The 20580-nt window shown below is 40.4% G+C and overlaps 1 protein-coding gene across 1 annotated transcript in view; it reads left to right on the top strand.

Moving 5' to 3' along the window:
• LOC310865826 (VPS10 domain-containing receptor SorCS1-like) overlaps positions 1–17875 on the top strand; it is a gene marked incomplete at both ends in the record, with an annotated part of 50161 nt that extends 32286 nt beyond the window's left edge. Inside the window, 11 exon segments of the mRNA XM_083775036.1 lie at positions 2325–2438; positions 2966–3137; positions 5373–5559; positions 5874–6007; positions 6329–6452; positions 7728–7846; positions 12128–12253; positions 14865–14964; positions 15576–15684; positions 16978–17132; positions 17817–17875. Of these exon segments, the coding sequence (XP_083631162.1) occupies positions 2325–2438; positions 2966–3137; positions 5373–5559; positions 5874–6007; positions 6329–6452; positions 7728–7846; positions 12128–12253; positions 14865–14964; positions 15576–15684; positions 16978–17132; positions 17817–17875 (1399 nt within the window).
• Between the last annotated feature and the right edge of the window lie 2705 nt (positions 17876–20580).

The raw sequence follows: 20580 nt of genomic DNA, 5'->3' as shown, positions 1-20580 counted from the left end.
GATAACTGAATAAAATTAAAATTAAAATATATCCATTATGTAGAAGTAACCTTATTTCATCAAATCAAGGGGTCTTATTTATGAAACAATTACTTATTTATTTTTTATTGTTTTTAGAATTCCCATACTGTATGGCTGAATAAGATGTACTGTACACTTGGATGAAGCTGTGTGTATTTCAATAGTAAATGGAAATTAAATGAAATTACAGTATGTTGTTCCTGTCATCACAATCAGATAAATGACCATAAGTGCATTTTTTCAGGGACAGTGCTGGCTTTTACATTTGATCTGGTGATGTTGACTTGGTTGTGAATGTGAGTTGGATCTTTTCCCCTAGAAGTTTGCTGTTGATGTTGTGCAACATATCCTGAGAGCCAGGATTATTTTTAGCCCCACTAGTGGCAGGGCTCTAAGGATAACCCTGTCAATCAAGTCGCTCTGGCCATCTTTCCAAGACTTTCGTCACAAACAATGTATCTCAGAAACTACTTCATGAATCCCAGTGGGCGGTCGCACAGCCTCTAGAGGCTGCTAGCGAAGCTTCTAGAGGCACTTTTAGACTCCATGCCAAAGCACCTCTTGTACTGTCCCCCAGATGTGACAGAGGACTGGCATAGGACCAGCTTTGTGGGTGTTCTACTTTGCCTTTGCAGAGGCCCTATGGCCCTATGTTATTTTTGGGTGCAGAGTTATGTTAATTCATGCCCTGGACCCGTTTCTGATAAATCTGCAGCAGTTGTAAGTTTGTATACTTTAATATGGGTTATTTACACATATTAGTATAATATAAATCAGTGTAAATGATTCCAGATACAAAGCGGACAACAGATCAATTCGTATAGGTGCATGATAATTAAGCAATATTACACCAGAGGGTGTGCGTTACTGTCATTTATGGCACGCCTGCGTTGCTGCAGGAACGAGCCGATAGGCAAGTTCCGTAAGCAGCGCATCGAGTGTAATATTGCGATTATACCCTTATAACTAAGATATTCGATGACAGATGTAGCCACTACGACCTAAAATATCCTGTGTAGACACCTAGCTTAGTAGCCAATGCCTGCGGGGACTGCCAAACACAGCTGTTTTTTATGTTTTGATTAGGTGTATGGTAGTCTCTCAACACAGACTGTTGACTCACGGCAAATTTCGAGGAAAAACAGGGGTTGCTGTTTTCCAGAATATTTGCAGATGGGATTGGGTGTACGGTGATGCTCGTGTGAAGCACAGGTTGAGAGCTATTTCAACCAATCAGATAACTACCTGTGGTATAATGAAAATTATCATGCACACAGTTGTGATATAATAACCAGGCTAAGCTAATTGTTACAACATTCCATGTGGCGTCTCTGGCCAGCCCAGTTATCTCTCGGCAGCGGCTTTGTCATAGCTTATTGCTCAGTTCAGTGTCTTTCTTCTTGATTTATTTCATTTTTCTATTGTTAACTTCACCAGTGGTCAGTCAAAGGCACGGACTAGCGACCTGCATCGGTCTGTACTCTTCCAAGTATCTTGATACTCTTTTTCTGAAGTGTCTGATAAATGTCAACTCCAGCTGTGAGTTAGACCTCAGAGAGATGTTCATGATGAAAATAATGGTGACAGCAACGCACATACAGTACTCTGTCTAGGACCTAGACAGAGGCACAAATCTCCAATGGCGTGGGTTGTAATATACTTTACATGTTGCCTTGTGCAGGAATATATCCCTCTAACCACAGGAGATACGTTTATTTTTAATGTACTGTATATGTTCAATGCACTCAATCGCCACCGCAGAGGCCCTAGGTTTGCTTCCTGGCAGCAGTGCCTCCGGCTTGACCGAGCGCTCCAAAGAATTGGCAGTTGTGTTCACGGGTGGGAAGCCGCCAGCGGATTGTATTCATATCGCTGCACTAGCGACACCTGTTGGTTGCTTTTCAGATTGTGAATCTCTGTGCACAAAGCACATTATGCCCTTCCAGTGAAACTCCTTGTTGTCAGGTGAAACAAAGTAGCTGCTGACTCCATGTGTATCTGAGGGGCTACGTGGTTTTCGACACCCTCCTCAAACGGTGACAGTGCCAACAGTGTGCATGGGTTGGCAGCGACAAGGTCTACAGCACACACAGAAAGAGGAGGAGGGGGGGGGGGGATTTGGAAAATTGGGAAGAAAATTAAACTGTTACAAATGATATCAAACAAATGATATGTATGATTGCCTATATTAAATGGTTAAATTATTAAAGTTCACTTTTGTTTTTGTGGGTCACGGCCTGAAAAGGTTGAAAACCACTGCTTTTTGACATTGCCTTGTGGGTTTTATGCTCTAATCCACACAGTGACTATGGGTTCCAGAGGCAGCCTGATGGGAGCTGTTCCCCAGCGTTCTGGTTCGTTCCATCGACCGCATCCAGAGACTGTGTCACTGGAGACACTTTCCTCAACACCACCGGGTACACCAAATGCATCTGTGTTGACAGAGGAAAGAAGTAGAAATAGAAGTAGACCGCGCTTGAATACCAAACAGCACTGTGAGCTCAGTCTTTCAATTCCAGTCATTCTGTACAGGAACAGGTCAGAATTATACATTAGCCAGTAATGATTCCTGGCCCACAAAAAGGGAGGTGTGACTACAAATTAATTGCTTGTATTTATTATTTCCTCTGTGTGTACGTGTGATGCGTGCGTGTGAGAGAGAGACTGTGACTGAAAGTGTGTGTTTGTGTTGTGTGTGACTGTGTGTGCATCTCAGTGGCTCTCTGCGGAGATGTACATACTGTATATCTCTGTATGCATGTGCATTTTCATATGTGTAATAAATGTATGGCAAGCAGATAGATGTTGTGCAGTGTCCAGGTGTGAGTGTGTCGTTCTGCTTGTGTCTGACTCTGTGCACTGATCTGTATTTTTCGGATCTGTGAGTGTGCAGTGCTTTTACCTGTATTCTCTTTGTGTGCTCCTCCAACGGCGAGTGTCACAGATATCGCAGGGCTTTGTCCAACAACTGCACAGCGGGGACCCTGTGGAGGTACAGCCCCAGGCGACAGAGATGTCCCAGTCAGGCCCCCTGGGGGCTCCAGCTTCTCACCAGCGAGGGAACCATGGTAGCCACTCTGGGGAAGAATGTCTCTTTCCTGATTTTCCTGGAAGAGGTGCTGCTCTCACCTCAAAATACTGTGTATTTCGTACATAGTATAGAAATTCACGTAAAGAGTCACGTTAATTTAACTCTGAGAGTGTACAAATGCTCCCCCCCTCTCCGTCACTCACCTTAATTTGCGCACCGGACATACTCAAACATGTGGTGCACGTCCCAGCCCAGAGCGGCTTGGAGCGGCAGGCGGACATCGCTGCTCTGACCCATTTAAAAACCCACTCCTGTCACTCCGCTCGCGCTCATGCTCCGCTCATATGCTCTGCTGTGTAGTGAAAGCTATGTTCAGTCCCCTTTGAGAGTTTTGTGTATAGCATGAATGTATAGAGATTCCATAGCCATAATTGGCAAAACATGAATAAGTAAGACAAGTCTAAAAGCCCCACTAGCAGTCCCTAGAGGCTATGCTGCTCCTTACATCCACCCACCCTGGTTCATAGCCGAATCAGGTCCCCCCATACATCTTTGACATATCAACAAAGGAAGAAGAGTTGTTGATTGTTCATTACAAGAAAAGATAACTATAATTAGTGGGCTACACAAAATCAACATTTTGCTTGTGCCTCAGATTTATGGACTAGATGAAGACATGCATTGCTTACTCTTGAATGTCTGCTAATCGTTTTGATGATTAGCACTGCATGGCATTACATCCTTTGCGAGTTAAAGAGCATGCGCTACTCATGTTCCTTCTGGTAATTTCTTCACTGGGTGGGTGCACAGTCTAGAAAAGTTCTTTACAATCAGAGGGATTATCGGGACTCACGGAAATGTCCTTCAGGCACTTTGTACTTAGTTGGCATGGGCAGCTCCCAGAACAGCAAAACACAAAGCCTTCTTCAATGGTTAAGAAGGCTGTGTGCCGAAATGAGTTTGTTGTTCTGTGTGGCTGCCCGTGCCAAATAAATACAAAGTGCCTGAAGGACTTTTCCATGAGTGCTGGTACATGTAATCCCTCTGATTAATGCCTTTGTTTCACACACAAATACACACATGGTACAAATACAATAATTAGCCTAACAGAAGTAATTCTAATAGTTTTAGAAATTTCCAAATAAACCCACTGACCGAACGCCAACCGCAATGTTTACTGTATCTTTTCTTTCAGTGCCAATTCATGGCCACTTTGTTGAGCCAACCATCCACAGGTGTGTTGATGTCACTGAGTACCCGGTTCGGGCGGGTGACAATTGCTAAACACTACTACAATACTTTATAATGGCTGATTTATACACAGTTTTGTGATAAAATAGACATATCTCCATGTTGTCAGACTAATATCGCACTGCATATTCGCTACTGTGAAACTTAGCTATAGTGTGAAGTTGTACAGGGATGCAATAGCAAACACAAAATAATGAGTTCTCACATCTGCAGTGTGAGAATGACATGCAGGCTATAGCATTCTATTATCTAAGCACACAGTGCACTTACAGTAAAAGCATTTTCATAGTGATTAACACTAATGGCATACACTCTCAACTCTAATCACTTTTACATGTCATGTAGCACAGCTTGATGCATATATAATGTTCTCTAATTTACTTTTTCTTGCTGACCTCACCAGTGGTACTGGTGGTCCATCAAAAGCAGTAACTGTTGACCTGCATTGGCATGTATTTTTCAAACTCTAAATGCTTTTTAGCAGAAAATGTGTGGGTAAAAAAGGTTAAATACTGGCAAACCACTTAAACCCTATTCCCGAATAGTTGAATCCATGTTGAAAATAAATAAATAAATATATATATATATTTTCATAATAGCGTTTACCGTGAAACAAAGTGGAATTGATCAAATCTAAACAACAGGCACCTTTTCAGTGGAACCAGCAGAATTGGGCATTTTAGTCAGGACAAGAAAGATGCCAAGAGTTGTGACATGCTCCCTGACTCCACCTGCTGGTTTCTAGGAAGTGGGTCTTTTCAGTGCTGTCTCCCTTATACTCCGTAGTATGATGGAGTATGATGATAATAACACATCTTCAAAGCTTGAACATGCATTCTTGTCAGCAAGCGATGCCACCGTGCGAGTATAAATTAAGCTTTATTGTTACTGCCTCTGAGAGCGATTGGAACAAAGGCCATGTTGTGTAGCAGTGTCAGAGGCAACAACACAGCTTAATTGCTGTGGAGATAAATGAGCCCCACACTCTCTTTTGGCAATTGTGGCACTCTCAAACTAGCTACGACAACATTCAGTGTAATAATGTGTTGTGTACATTCTACTCTTGTAGGGCCTCGGCTCGTCGACAAGCATAACAGTGGACTTTGGTGATGGTACGACCATATCCTACGCTAACATTAGCTCTATTGAGGACGGCATTGAGCACGTCTACAGTAGAGTGGGCATCTACCAAGTGTCTGCTACAGCACGGAACAGTCTGGGGTCCGACCGGGTGCTCCTCTACCTCCACGTCACCTGTGAGTGAGGAAGAAACGTTGAGCCTTTCTGTTATCAGCATTCACCAGTCACCAGTGTGAGATAGTGCATAAGTAGTTATATCATGCATACTTATAATGTCATAATGATAATCTAATGATTATGACACGATTATAATAACACTATTGTAATGTTACTTGCAGAATAGGATATAATAACCTATTGTTGGCGGTATATCAATGAGCTGCGTGAATGAGCAAGATTGAAATGGATGTACGACTCAATTTCCTGACAATACGTTTTATCCTGCCTTTCATTTGAGTCACGGTTGCTGTTTTGTGCTTTGCTACTGAAGGTGGACTGGAGCAGGTCCAGCTCTTGGCTCCCTCGGTGGTCGTCAGGAACAAACCAGTTAACCTGAGCACGGTGTTGCATCCCAGCAATGCAGGGACAGTCACCTATTACTGGTGGCTTAATAACAGAACTGAGGTCAGTCTTGTACTTTTTATCACTACTTAATGTCTTAATGGTATACTTGGTTGCACACTGTGCCCCACGGCAGTGGTGGAAAAGGTACTCTAATTTACTTAAGTAAACTTAAGTAAATGTACTTAGTTACTTTCCACCACTGGAACTTGGCACAGTGTGATGTGAGCTTGTAGTTGCTGCTATTCACGGTGTGCGACACCGGCGCACGATTAAGTATAAATTGGTCTTTGCTGCTGCTACTGTATCAACTTTATAGTCGCAGGACGGCATTCCATATCGGCTATATTTATGAATCCATTTTATTCTTTGTTTCTCTATCAGCCCGTGGTGAGTTTGGAGGGAGGGATGTCCTTCACTTTCCACACAGAGGGAGTTCACACAGTCACTGTTCAGGCATCGCTCGGCAGTACTGTCCTTCAGGACAAAGGGACTGTAATGGTCTATGGTGAGGCCCTGTTTCTGTCTACAACACAATCCCAGCAGTGGTGATCTAATATAGGCTGGCGTCAAACTTCCTAACACTCGGATGGGCTTCATTCTGAAGGTCCTTGCACACTGGGGGTGTTTTTAATTCAATTCAATTCGTATTCAAAATCAGGTTGATTTTTCACAGCAAATAAAGGCATCAACCTTATGAATAGTTGTCTCCGCCAGGCTGAAGGCATCGCAGGGACCATATTTCCGCCCCTATCCGTCCGTCCGTGCGTGCGTGCGTACGTACGTACGTACGTACGTACGTACGTACATACATACATACATACATACGTACGCCCGTCTGTGTACAGTGACTCTCCGGAACCTTTGGCCCAATACTGTGCTCACATACTCCCCGGATCGAGGACCAAATAATTCACATTGGCCTGTTATAGCCAGGAGGCCAATTTTTGCAAAACAAATGTTTTGACTTCCGATATTACTCCTACATATTTTCTCATCATGCAAATCGGTACACAATATCTCTAGTGATGTGATCAAGACGGATCATATCATGTCATATTCCATCCTGAATGGTTAAGGTCCTACATTCTTCAAATCTGCCTCATGGTGGTTTTTACCTATAACTGGGCCAAGCAGTGTGAAACTTTGCACCACACTCCCTAGAGGCCTGACCAAGAGAAAACAGACAAATCCATTGAGCAGTGCCTTGTAGGCCAGGTGTAGCTAAAGCTGCGCTTAATAATGGTACACCACAGCTATGGCCACGCCCAGGGCACCCCTGTGACACCCCTGTGACATCACAGCCGCTAGAGGGTGCTATACCCCTGGGTCACAGCGTTTTCTGTCTTCCAGAAATAAACAAATCAGCCGGGCAATTTTTATGTGAAATTCTGAAATATTCGCCAGTGATATTCTTATTGTTTATGTGTCATGCCACCGGTACACAATATACCTTTATTTCCACTTTTTACCTCCTCTATGATGATTTCTTGTTTTTGGCTATATAGAAGTGTATATTGTCTCTAAATATTATGATGAATTGAACATGGTGGACCCTATTGTAAACAAGTGTAATCTTTGGTGTCGTCCACAGTTAACAGTTTTGTATTGAGTTGTGCTTGAAATGTACTGTAATTGTCCAATCTGTTAATTAATACTTCAATCAATCAATCGATCAATCAATCAGCCAATTACGGATATCTAAATGGTTTCCCAGGCTGAGATAAGGTCCAAATGTTTTACGCATTCGGTCAAATGCATTTCTGTCTCTGTTTCACTGCAGAATATTTCCAGTCACACATTTTGGCGTTCTCCTCTAATCTGGATGAGCTGAACCCCGGGGTGGCTGAGTGGAGAAAGGACATCGGCCGAGTTGTCAAGAGCTCCATGGTTCAGGTCAGTTGTAACTGATAGCTGCTATAATGAGCGTTCAAGCCCGACTGAGAGATCTGCCTTTATTTAACCTTTTTGACGATGGTATGATCAGGCCCCGACGGCAGCGGAGAACGTAGAGTGGGGGAGGGGTGTGTGCGAAAGTTTATTTGCTATTTATTTGCCCTCAAAATATAAAGTTACTTGTCTTTGAAATGTACAGTGTCGTAGAGTCACGGTGGCGAGCAGTAGCTAAAGTCCTTGTCATGTCTGTCATGTCTGTCATGTCTGTCATGTCTGTCTGTCTGTCTCTTGTCACTGGACCGTGCTTGTTGTTGTTGTTGTTATCGTCCACACACTCACAGGCAGTGCTAGTTGCGAGCCAGCTCAGGAACAGAGGTGGTTGCAGATTCTGTGCTCCATTGATATTATTGATATTATTTTAATTAAAAACACATTGATAATATCATCATCATCATCATCATCATCATATTATCTCTCCATAATTCACTCAATATCTGTCTGTCTGTCGTAGCTCCTCATTGCCTGCACAAATCGCTTTTCACACAGGCATTGACCATAATATTACCGAGGTCTTAACGAAGCCCTTTTTTCAATTTAACAAATTATTGATTAATAATTCTATTTATTAGTGAATAAAAAATTCCCATCGACTTACATGGGAATATGCGAAAACTCTCATCAAGTCTTTTTCTTGCAGAAACCGTTGGAGGTACAATTACAACACTTGGAGGGGAGGTTCATAATAATTATAAAAAATAATTTAATGAATTATTACATCAGTCGGCCTCATGGTGGCGCTATAACAGCCCACTTTACATTTCGCCTTATAACTCTTGCACCATAGGTCATACAAAAAAAAATCACTTTCCCTGGATCCCTTGGGAAAGTGAAAGCATGGAGGTATATATAGGCCACGCCCATTTGCATCAGGACAGACAGATTTGTGCAAATCTCACAAAGATTGGTACTCATCATTTCTGGCCCTATCCGATTACAACACCACAGGCAGAATTTTCATACTCTGTATCGTTCGGCTGTAATCGGCTTCCAAAGTTAGTGGGAGGGGCCTGTTTCACACAAAATGACACAAATCACGAACGGAATGTCCAATCCACCCCACATTTTATTCACATGTCAAGGGTGGTTTTGAGTGAGACAGGACACTTTCCTCCCAATCAGAGCGTGATGTTCTGCTCAAAGATTAGTTGAATTGGACATTGAGTTACATAATGCTCTGTGAGTCTGTAAGGACACTTTTAAGCTAGCCTGGAGTGAAAAAGTTTCTTCTGACTAGCAAACTTTATTTTCTTTGTTTCTTTATCACTGCTACTACTGCTACTCTTTACTTTATCTATCTATACTAGTACAGTATAGCCTGCACAGTGCCACTTACTATATATTGTATATTGTATTGTATTGTTTGTTAGAGTTTTTCCTCAGCTACCTTGTCATATTCCCATATATGGAGGACCATGATGTCATCCACATCCACATGACGTTGTCAGTGTTGTTGTCAAGTTCGACCATTTATAAATGAATAATCTTTGATATTGTGGATGGACAGTGGTGCATGTCACAAACATGCCCATATATGGAGAGGTGGGCGTAACAAAACATAGCATATCACAGAGGACCAGAGGAATAGTGGTGCCTGCCGTGAAGTCGGTTGTCCAGGACTACCGAACTGACAGACATGTACAGTATGGGCATGAGCAGAGAGCATTATGGCAAATGTTCCACGATTCGCATTTCACAAATCAGCACCCATCAACCAAGAGAGACAATTATATTAATAAGCATGGGAACACACATTTCACTTAAAAAATATATTATAATGTTTTATTGGGTTTTTTCCATTTTGTTTAAATACAAGACATAGGCCTACAAGGAACATAGTACACAAAAACAAAACAGGGAAAAAACACCATCCAAGACAAAACAAAACTGACAATAACACATACCCACCCACCCGCTAGCCCTGAGGGGAGAATAGACTAAAGAATAGAAAAAATGTACGATAATAAACAATACTTACAAAAGATAATTGGGAAAGAAACTTGTAGGCAAGAGATGACCATATAAAAGAAGCTAAGGAAGAGAGGGAAATTAATCAATTGCAGTAAAATAATTAATATATAAAAGAAAAGGGTCCCAGGTTCTAGAGAAGTTATTCAATGAGCCTCTATTCACTTTTAATATGTCCATTCATTTGTTATAATATGCATATTCACATATTCTCATCTTAAATATGGGGCCAGAGCCCCCTATGTGTCGTCCGTCAAATTGCAGATGGACAGAGAGACACAAAGATAACAAAGTAGATTTTCTCCTGATTTGTCTCGCTAAAAGAAGCCATTTTAGTATGAATATCTTGGAAATATTGTGTGCCTTGTGATGATTGGGTCCAGTATTTCATTCAGTGACCATGGAGTTAAAGAATGGATCATAAGCTGTGGGTTCATTCTCCCATTGGAAATGAATAGACCCCCCAACATTCTTCCCGTCTCCTAATAATGTGTCCACCCCCTTCACGCAGATACAGGAAGTAATGTGGAGTTCGTGCCTCTTGCTATTTTCCTCTTGAGCAATTGCAGTGGTGGAAAAGTACACTTAAGTTAAAAGTATCAATAGCACAATGTAGAAATACTATAAAGTAAAAGTCTGATATTCAAGATTTACTTGAGAAATCAATCAAAATATACTTAAAATACCAAAAGTAAAAGTACTTATTATGTAGAATGTCCCATTTCACAAGTTTTCAGGAAAAAAAATCATTTGAAAGTAGTTGGTCTACAAGCTAATGCGTTGCATTGCACCGCGTTGTGTGCTTGTAGATAGGCTACTTTTAAATAGCTGAAGTATATAGTAGGCTGAATCGGTTAATGTATGCTTTGTAATAATAATAATCAAAACCTACAAAGTAACTAGTAATTCAAGTTTTAACTGTTGTAGTGGCATTCAAAAGTACAATATTTGCGTCTGAGGTGTAGTGGGTTAGAAGTAGTAGAAGTATTGAAAATTGGAAATACTCCAGTAAATAAAAAAAGTGCCCCAAAAGTGAGTGTACACAGTACTTGAGTAAATGTACTTTACACCACTGGCTATATGTCATATAAGTTTTGGACTGATGACTGACGTAAGAGGCCACATCCCAGATCCATATTGGGGCCATGCTCAGGATGTGGATGATTCCATTGTTGTTTTTGTGAAAGATTTATACAATTTGCAATATAATGAAATATCCAAAATAGCTAGGGACTCAAGGGTGAAAGTGGTTACATTTGCAACTATATTTATTTTTTAAATAGCTTAGGGACAAAAAAACAAACCACTAAGCTCTGATCTAGAAAGCACAGACAGAAAAATGCTCATCAGTATTACATGCGTAAACTTGTTAAACACTGAAGGCCAGTAGAAGCACACCCACACACAATGGTTGCCATTTGCCCACCAAGCCGCTGTAAGCCTCAAGACTTTAGCCTTGAGAAGACATCAAATCCTCATGTCATGGGCATGGAGAGTGAATATTTCGTGGTAAAGTGCCAAAGTGCCTCCAGTTTTCCTATCCATCGATGTAAAAAAAGCAGCAGGTTATGTAAAAGACCTGGATACCGAGTTATATATCTAACAGTGGCCCTCGGTATGAAACATTCACTCTGACCTTCTGTCTTGTCATATATTACCATGGTTTACACCAGGACGTTGACAGCAGACCTCTGGTTACGGCGCGAATGCACTTAAAAGCTTTGCCCTTTACCATAGACTGTCAAATTGAATGTTTAACTTGATATGTATGCTATATCCTGACACTGACAGGTACTTACTGTACATATATATCTGTACATCTGAAGCAGAATACTGAAGACGTTCATATAGTTAGCGCCACCCAATCCCATTTGAGGCTAGACAATACCAATACCATGTCTACAATACAAAAAAAAGGGAATTAAGGTTCTACACATTAGCATTGTGCCCTTCAGTACAGTAGTATTAAATTAACTCTGAGGGTGTCAAAACTGTAGCCTGTTGTAGCATAACATTTCCAGGCTATAAAAAATATCCTTAAAGGGCATTTTTTACACTAAACATATTATTCTGACAAGTTCACCATTTATTTTCTAAAGGTCAGGAAATTCACTGATTCCTATGACCTTTAGCAAACAAAACCAGAAAAGCATAGTCTTTGCTGGTCTTCACTATGGCTAGACCATACAACACAAATCAAAAGTGTGAACTAAAACTAGGATTTTGTTTTGTGTGTGTGTTTGTTTTCTAAAGATCACAGGAATCAGTGCAGACCAGCTGTTGGTCTCAGTACTTCCTGGTTTACCCACGGCAGCAGAGTTTTTCATTGTTCCTGAGAAGAGATCAAAGGACGAATCACCAGATGGCAAGTGGGAACAATTAGATCAGGTACTGTCACAACGTCTATTTAACGAACCATCACAGTCTCAAAATGTACTGTAAAATCTTGAGTGTCAATTTAACCACATTAACCCTGGTATCCCTGTTTTGGGCATGTCATTATACTGTAGTGTAGAGTAAATGAACATAAAAATAAAAATCCATCCATCCAAGCCTGTTCTATTTCATCAGCTGTATTATAAAGTAAGTGCTATGAATTTACAGATGTGTAAAAGTGTTGTGGATGCCTTCTCACTTTCCTGCGAAGGTGCCTTTGTCTTTGACTCATAGAAAAGCTAGACCCAGCTAATGTTGTCACCGGCAGTGCCTTTGCATTATCCTTTATGAATACACTATGTAGAGTAACAAAGTGATGAAGAGACAGAGGACAAGGGGACATTGTTTATTATGTTTCTATTAACTTAACAGTTGTAGGCACGGCATAATCATAATCATCATCATAATCATGAATCACAAAACTAAAGATTGAACCGAACTCTTACACGGTTATTAGAGTTATTTTAATTTTATTTCGTTTTTTTCTTTTTACTTCAATTTAAGTTTAGTTATAAAATAATATATGTAAACAATAATATATGTAAACATATATGTAAACATACAATATACTTTAAATGATCTTTTTTTGAAAAGCCTTGTTTTTTGTATTATTATTATTATTATTATTATTATTATTATTATTATTATTATTATTAACATACGGTCATAAGGTATCGACTACAGTCACTGATATCTTCTAGGGCAGGCTATAGTTTGACCCACCAGCCATAATACTACAGTAGGTGGTGGAATCAAGTGAGAAAATGTTGCCTATTAGAATACTGTTCTCATTATAGCTCCAGAAATTATAATTGCATCCACAGTACTGCCATGGTGTAATCATGCAAAGGTAACGTAAATCGTTTAGATTTGTTAATTTAGCCACATAACAAGAAAACACAGTTCCCTTGATAATACTCAATTATGTCAGTGGTTTCATGGTTATTTTTTAATAATGAGATTTTTTCCCTATTTATTGCTTTAATCACACAGAGAATTAATGTTATTTTTATTAGAGATAGAGGTGCACTATTACATTCATTTCTCCACTAGCAATGTAACATACAACTTGAGCACCAGAGGGCAATCTTTTCCCATCCAGATACAACTAGATACTGTATTGCAGCATCCCTCAGTAGAAATTACTTTCATTCTTAAATCTCAGTAAGGTATACCTCACAACTTCACTATCATATACTTGTATGAATTTTTACTCATTTATATGGGGCCCATAAACATTTCAAATCATCATGCTTTATGATCATTATAGCTCTCTTAGATCTTTTGCAACATGGAGCTTTGACTCATAGATATTCTGCTGTGCTGTTTATTGCTTTGGTTGCCTTAGAAAGCTATGAAATATGTATGTGAAACAATAAACCGGAGCTGTTGTCGAACTTCTGTGTCCCGGCACAAGGCTCGTTTGTGCATCTTAACAGATAGAAGCTCCATATATTAGCAGTAAACTCAATTCCTCTGGCTCAGAGTTAGACTTGAACTAATAGGTATTTAATTACATTGATGCATCATATAATTGCTGCTTTCGAGAAAGGAGACAAACGGTGGGGCATGCAGCCTGTATTGGGAATTAAAGGGATGTATTTATCCAAAGCCTGTCTGATTACCTGGCTGGCAGAGCCTTACAGACAATAGGGTAATAAATCTTTAATTCACTGATGTTCTTCTTCAATGAACGAGTTAGTGTGCATATGTGTGGCGAGTGCAACCGCGTGGACGCGCGCGCGTGTGTGTGTGTGTGCGTGTGCGACGTGCGTGTGTTTGTGTTGGCATATGCGTGTGATGTGATGTCTGGAGCAGCTTATCAAATGTGTAATAGATTTACTGACCCTGATATGCCACTAGAATAAAAATTATTCATACTGTGTAGAGCAGTCTAATTTTAACCAGTGGAAAGATTTTAGAAAGAGCGAGATGGAATTACCGGTGCATGGCTAAGGACTCAAATGGGTTCTGGGAAGGCGTTTTGGTCTCCTGTTAAATGACTGCTTCATTTAGGTGTGAAGAGCAGGGGAACTCGGGGGCATTTTAGAGTGAAAGAATGAAGAAAAAAACTTAAACAGGAATTTTTATATTACGTAGAACATGACTTGATTTCCAATTTGTCCCGAATCAGTGAGCTTTAAAATCACCTAATGGGTAGATTAATTTTGTGAACAAGTATACAAACACACGCCGTACATACCTGAACTGTAGATCAAGGAGTCTGTGTCGTCAATGGAAATGGTAAAAGATGATATCAGTGATCTCACCACCCCTAAGCAGAGCCCCCTTTCACAGAGGAACACCATTGTTGTCTTAAGGCCAAGCCAGATATAGATGACGTTCTAACGGTTCTATGCAGCTAAAGTTGACTTATGGTTTAGTTCTCCGTGACATGTCATATCAACGCTTGCTCCTCTTTAGCAGCAAGTAAAAATTATGATTCATAATTCACACTGCTGGGTGAAATGACTTGAGGTTAAAATATTGATGACCATGTAATGGCGCTGCCAGTGCTGCTAACGGAGACGCTTGTCTTTCCCTCCTCCTCCCACCCCTCAAGCTTTCCCAGGTCTTGTTAAGTGCCCTCAACCAAGACCTTATTTGGTTCACAGTCAGGCCAGGGGTAAAGGTGAATGTCTACGCAGCTCGTTTGTCTCCAGGTAAGTCCACCGCACCGCACCTGAAGGCATAAAGATTTACCTTCCCATACAATGTTTTTTTTTTTAAGTGAAGGGGCATGAAATTGTCAAATCCCTAGTATTGGGTCGATTTGCATAGGATGAGTTATGTTCAACACCATATCGTCGCTGTTGGGTGTTAACCTTTATATCCAAAACCATTACATTTCAGGATATGGAAAAACAATACCTGTGTTCCGAATGGATACAAAGTAGTTATTTAGTCACAATGTGTCACAGTGTGATGCGTAGTGAGCTTGTATATTGGCTATTTTCACTCATATTGCACCACACTGCGTAACACAATGAAGTGTAACAGGGCATATTTATGAAAAAAAGCTAAAATATGAAATATATCTAGATACAAGGTTTCTTCCCGACAGGAAAGATATGTATCTCTTTCCACTCAGGAAATTCATGTAGGTAACGTTATAACCTTTTCCATTCAAAACCAGCTTATATTACAGTTATATTGTGGCATGCCATCTCTGTAATGCTTGACAAAAGTAATCTTCACATTTGCTTGACTTAAAAATGTGTGTTCTCTCCTACATTTGACCAGCATTTGCATTCTGTCTCTTTATTTGTCAAAGCCCCTCTTGTGGACAGCAGTGATGGCCGCCACAATGGTGCTGCAGTCATCATGCTAGTCTCAGTCGTACTGATGGGCTTGGCCGTATTTGTAATATACAAGTTTAAAAGGTACAGTATCCTCCTGAATGTAACATACAGTGACACTAAACAGCAAAGTCAAACAGAGAACTTAACAAGGATGAAGTCAGGAGCTCCAGGCTCTCCTCTCATTGGAGTAAATATCCGAACGATAATATAGATTCCCTTGCATAATGGCCCAAGTTATAGTCAGTCAGTCCCATTATCCTCAGAGTAAGCACCTCAGTTCTCAGCTCCTAAAACTTTCTGAAACGGTTTCAGACTATATAATTCTGAGTTATGGACATCAGCGACACAATAATAGCCCGAGGGATAAGACAATTCTCCTCTGTCTCAATCTGCAGAATATTACTACGAATGACAGTCTAATCAATTCTCCCGGAGACCTGAATGAGTGCCAGAGTCCTGCAGTTATCAATATTCATCTATCTGACAATGTGAGGGTTGACCTTTAGGAAATGCTAAACATAGTCATTCAGGGTGAGTCGCACACTGCAGAATGGCAGGAAAGGTTGAAGAGATAAGTCCTGAGACAACATATATTATACAGCATTGGGTGTGGGGGGGTGGTTCACATGGTATAAACATCATCCTGTACAGCCCTCTGCAAAGGAAAACGCTCTATAGTCCCACAGTAGTCAGTCAGCATCCTTGAATTATCTTAACCTCTTTCAACCTGGGTCCCTACATTTTGAAGAATTTCTAAGGTAAAAAATTATCACACACAAACAAATGTGAAAATAGCAAATCTACATCCTCACAACGCACCGCAACGCGAAATGTTGAGTGCTTATTAACAGATGGGCTATTTTCATATTTCTGTGCAACATTTTGTGTTGATTTAATGCTTTGGTGACAAAGTGTCGTCTGTCGTGTGACAATTCACTCGACAACAATAACGCATGTAAGGACAAATGTTATTTTTCACTTACTGGAAGTCAAACGTGACACTTGGAGAATGCATTATTTTACGTGAACGGGAGCAGAAAAAACACCATGAGCTGCAGAACAACATCAATGAAGCAGCATCAGGAATTGCCAATGAAAGATTGTATGTCAAAAGTAGAAAATGGAATGAAGAATGAAAAACAGGTTGAGAACGGATCCGGTGCACCATGCCAAAATGTGAGAGTGCACTGCCCTTTGGAACACAAAACACAATGCAGCAATGCTCTGCTGTCCACACCAGTCAAAAATAGAATATTACACTTTTCATGCTTAGTGAATGGCCTTAGTGAAACAGAGTTGTTTTCTTCCCTCTCCTCCATCACCCTGCCTTCTGCTCCAAGCATTTTGGGTTTTTTTCTTTCCTCTCCACTGCAGGAAGATTCCTGGCATCAATACATACACAACGGAGCAGCCAGAAAAAGAACAAGAGGTCATCCCGGCAGTGACCTCTATAGCCATCCCAAGCCCTGGGGGAGCTGTTATGACCTCACAAGAACATGTGAACATCAAGTTGGACTCACAAAGTATAGGTACAAGAAGTCTCCCTTTTATTTCTTTAAGCCTGTTTTATACTTAGTCGTACGATGGTGTCCCTCATAAAAAATAGCTCACAACGAATCACGATGCAATGTGCTCACAATGCATTTGCATCGCGATTCGTTGTGAGCTATTTTAGATCTATTCTAGAGCTTGTAGATCTTCTATTTTCGGCCCCTCGGACACGGTCATACAACAGAGGATAATACAGGCAGTTCTCACACAGCATTCACTATTTTGTGGGAAAAGGTTCTGTGTTTTTTATATTTATATTGTGCCCCAAGTACTGTATATCATTGTATTGATATGTTTTTCCAATATACTATAGCCTACAGTTTTTAGTTGCTGACCTGCTTTTTTAACGCTACATGCTTTTAGAAATCACAGATACCTGTAACTCAACAATTCACACGCGTGAGGCAATGTGCAGAGAATATCAGCAGCAGTTCTTTGGTCCCGATAAATTAATTAGTGCTTCAGGAAGGTAGCGGAGTGTTGAAAGCATTTTCATCAAAGGAAATATTGATTGATTTATACTTTTACCCACACAGCTAAACAATATAGCTGCCTGCTACCATCCAAGATAGATGTGTTTGTGCATGTGAAAATACGCCTGTATGCAAATGTCGCTACATAAAATTCCCCCACTGTCTGTTCTCTCTCTTTTCCCTCGCCAGGCTACCTGCCATCTCACACAGACATCAAGCTCCCTGATGAAGCGCCCCATGTGTTTTAATGTTGGGAGTCTATGGCCGACTCGAAAGCAATACATCTTCTTTGGCAGTTACTTCCAGCGAGCTATGAAACCATGGTCTCAGTGAATGGTCTCGAGTGTTTTCCTGCCCATGCATGGATGGACCAGTTCACACTGTGCAGCCCAAAGCCTCCGAGGAGAGTGTACAGATTTATACTTGCTCCTTGAAAAAGGGGGACAGTTTTTTGACTTGAAATACATGTATTTTTGCAAGGACATTGATCTATTCGTGTAAATATTGTACAATCCGAAAATGAGGGAGCTGGAGAGGTTATTTGTCTTAGCTGGTCACAGCAATATGTCTTCTCCAAGAGATAACAACACAGATTTATCGTAATATTTCCAGCTATCTGTTTCTGGTCTCACTTTTGTGATGTGGAGATATTTTAACTGCGTACACACCTTATCTGGTGTGAGACAAGGAGTGAGCCGGATTCCAATATGGTTTGTAAAATCAGGTAATTTTATCAGAAGTTTGTAATAGGAAACCGAGGAGGACTCTACCCTTGTCCCACATCTGTGTATTTCATAAAACCTGCCCCATTGTAACATAAAATCTGATGTACCACGTCAAAACAAACATAAGAGCAGTAGATTAAAGTGATATAGGGAGATGCCAGACCTGATTTACTGGAGCAACTTTGATGGCATTACATTAAATCACACACTGCATAATCCAGGCTATTAATTTCAAGTGTAAAGTGTAAAAATTGATCCATAAGGGTCAGAGGGAAATTAACACAAGATTTTGCAGTGTACTACATTGTACAAGTTACCACATAATGTATATGGTAATGGTGTCTCTTGGCTGTATAATATGGCCACCCATTATACAGATTCTAAGAAGCAGTACTATACTGTAGTATAGGCACCCTCATCAAACATACAGTGTATGTTTTGCATCTGTATCAGTGTTGCACCGATATAGATTATTTCCTTGACTGATGCAAAGCCAAATTGAGTAGACTTCTTAAAACAAAGCAGGTTGTCTCGTATTTATGGTTGCACCTGAAAGGAGAACACAATTTGAATCTTATTTGAATAAGAAGCTGCAATGCAGCAAACATCAGCTTGCTCTAGCGCAGCAAACACGCAACATTGGAAAGTACAATGCATGTAATATTTTGCCACAAACAAAATCTTTTATGACGGCTTCCTCAAACTGACCTGTATAGGTAAGGTTGCAGCAAAATCTTTGAAGCTTTCTCAAGAGTACCTGGCATTTAAAATGTATTTGACATTTATTCATAACAACAAAGAGATGTACCTGTAGCCTACTACAAGCATGTCTCTCCTCTCAAGTTGTGTAAAAGTTATCTTACTTTCTATTGTAGAGTTACTCTCTGTCTGGGCCCTTATATCTATTGTGACAATATCAATGTCTTTGTAGCTGTCTGCTTTCTGAGGTTACAGTGATGCAAAAGAGGTTACGCTTTGGTTTGAACGAGGTTTTTACTATACCTCCAAGGAAAACAATCAAAAGGCTCTGACGATCTGCTTGTCTCATTTCCTGTGAGAGACAGACAGGGCTCTACCTATACGCACAGAGCGACGGTTGCCTTTGGTTGGTCGTTATTGTTATTGTTCATCAAACTTTCCTTTTTAAGTGTTGTCAGAATCAGACGTAAGTAAGACAAATTGACTGGAAGCTCCCTCATGCTTCTTCAATGTGATTGAGATGGAGGAATAAACAAGCATAACGTCCTCCATCAGGCAGAATCAGTTATGGTCTCTTAAAACAGATTATCAGAAGATGTGTTTTATTCTCTGCTTGTTGTTTATAGGACTTTTTTTTATTTTTAATAGGACTGGACTGTGTACATATTTGCATGTTTTCCTTCGAAATACTTGAGGCAGGTGTTTATTGATTTACATGTTTAAAATGTGAACTAGGGCACTAGGGAAAACTCATTCATTACGCATATTGTGATTATTCTGTGGCTTGTTATTTTGTGGCTTGATATTCTTTGTTTGTATCTTGCACCAGATAATAAAAGTTGACAAATTAAGCAAAAACATCCATTGTAAAGTAGAGCCCACTGTTTTTCATAAGCCATATAAGCAATATAAGACCATTCATTCTCGAGTTCAACGGTGTTTGACATTTGACTTAGCAAATCAACAGACTTGATGAAGTACCAGCTACTGAATGCAGAGTGAACACAATAGTGAGGTGCTCGACTAAATGAGATGAACAAATGAGAATGCAAGGCTATTGATTGATACGGACATTTTCAATTTGTCCAATCCATTGCCTTTCCTACTTTATCTGTAGCATGTGTTGCTTAGCATAACCTCAGAAGTTCCCTTGCAACAATTTGCATAATGCCATAGGGCCCACTGAGAGGACAATGGAAAGTAGCCTGGAGTGATTCTAATGGAATAGTTCCATAGCTCTCCCACTGTGCAACAAATTAATTATCCCCTCCCTACTAGGAAATCAGCACACACACACACTCACTTGCACTCGAGGAGGCTTTCATAGACAGGGTAACACCTTGAATGAAAAATGTCCCACAACAATTATAGCCCACAGCAATATTGTGTTAGCAGCAGTGTGAAATTGATGAGCATGTTTTTTCTTTCATTGAGTGTGGCATTAGTGTGCAGCGAATCATCCATTAGCGATTGTCACCGTTCGATTTGATTGTAGACCACATGCAATCCCCTGGACAGCTATTGGAAGG

This window comes from Protomyctophum parallelum, assembly GCF_964188405.1.
Source record: "Protomyctophum parallelum genome assembly, chromosome: 10".
Lineage (NCBI taxonomy): Eukaryota > Metazoa > Chordata > Actinopteri > Myctophiformes > Myctophidae > Protomyctophum > Protomyctophum parallelum.
Note: the sequence above shows the minus strand (reverse complement) of the source record. Positions and strands in the feature narration are given on the sequence as shown.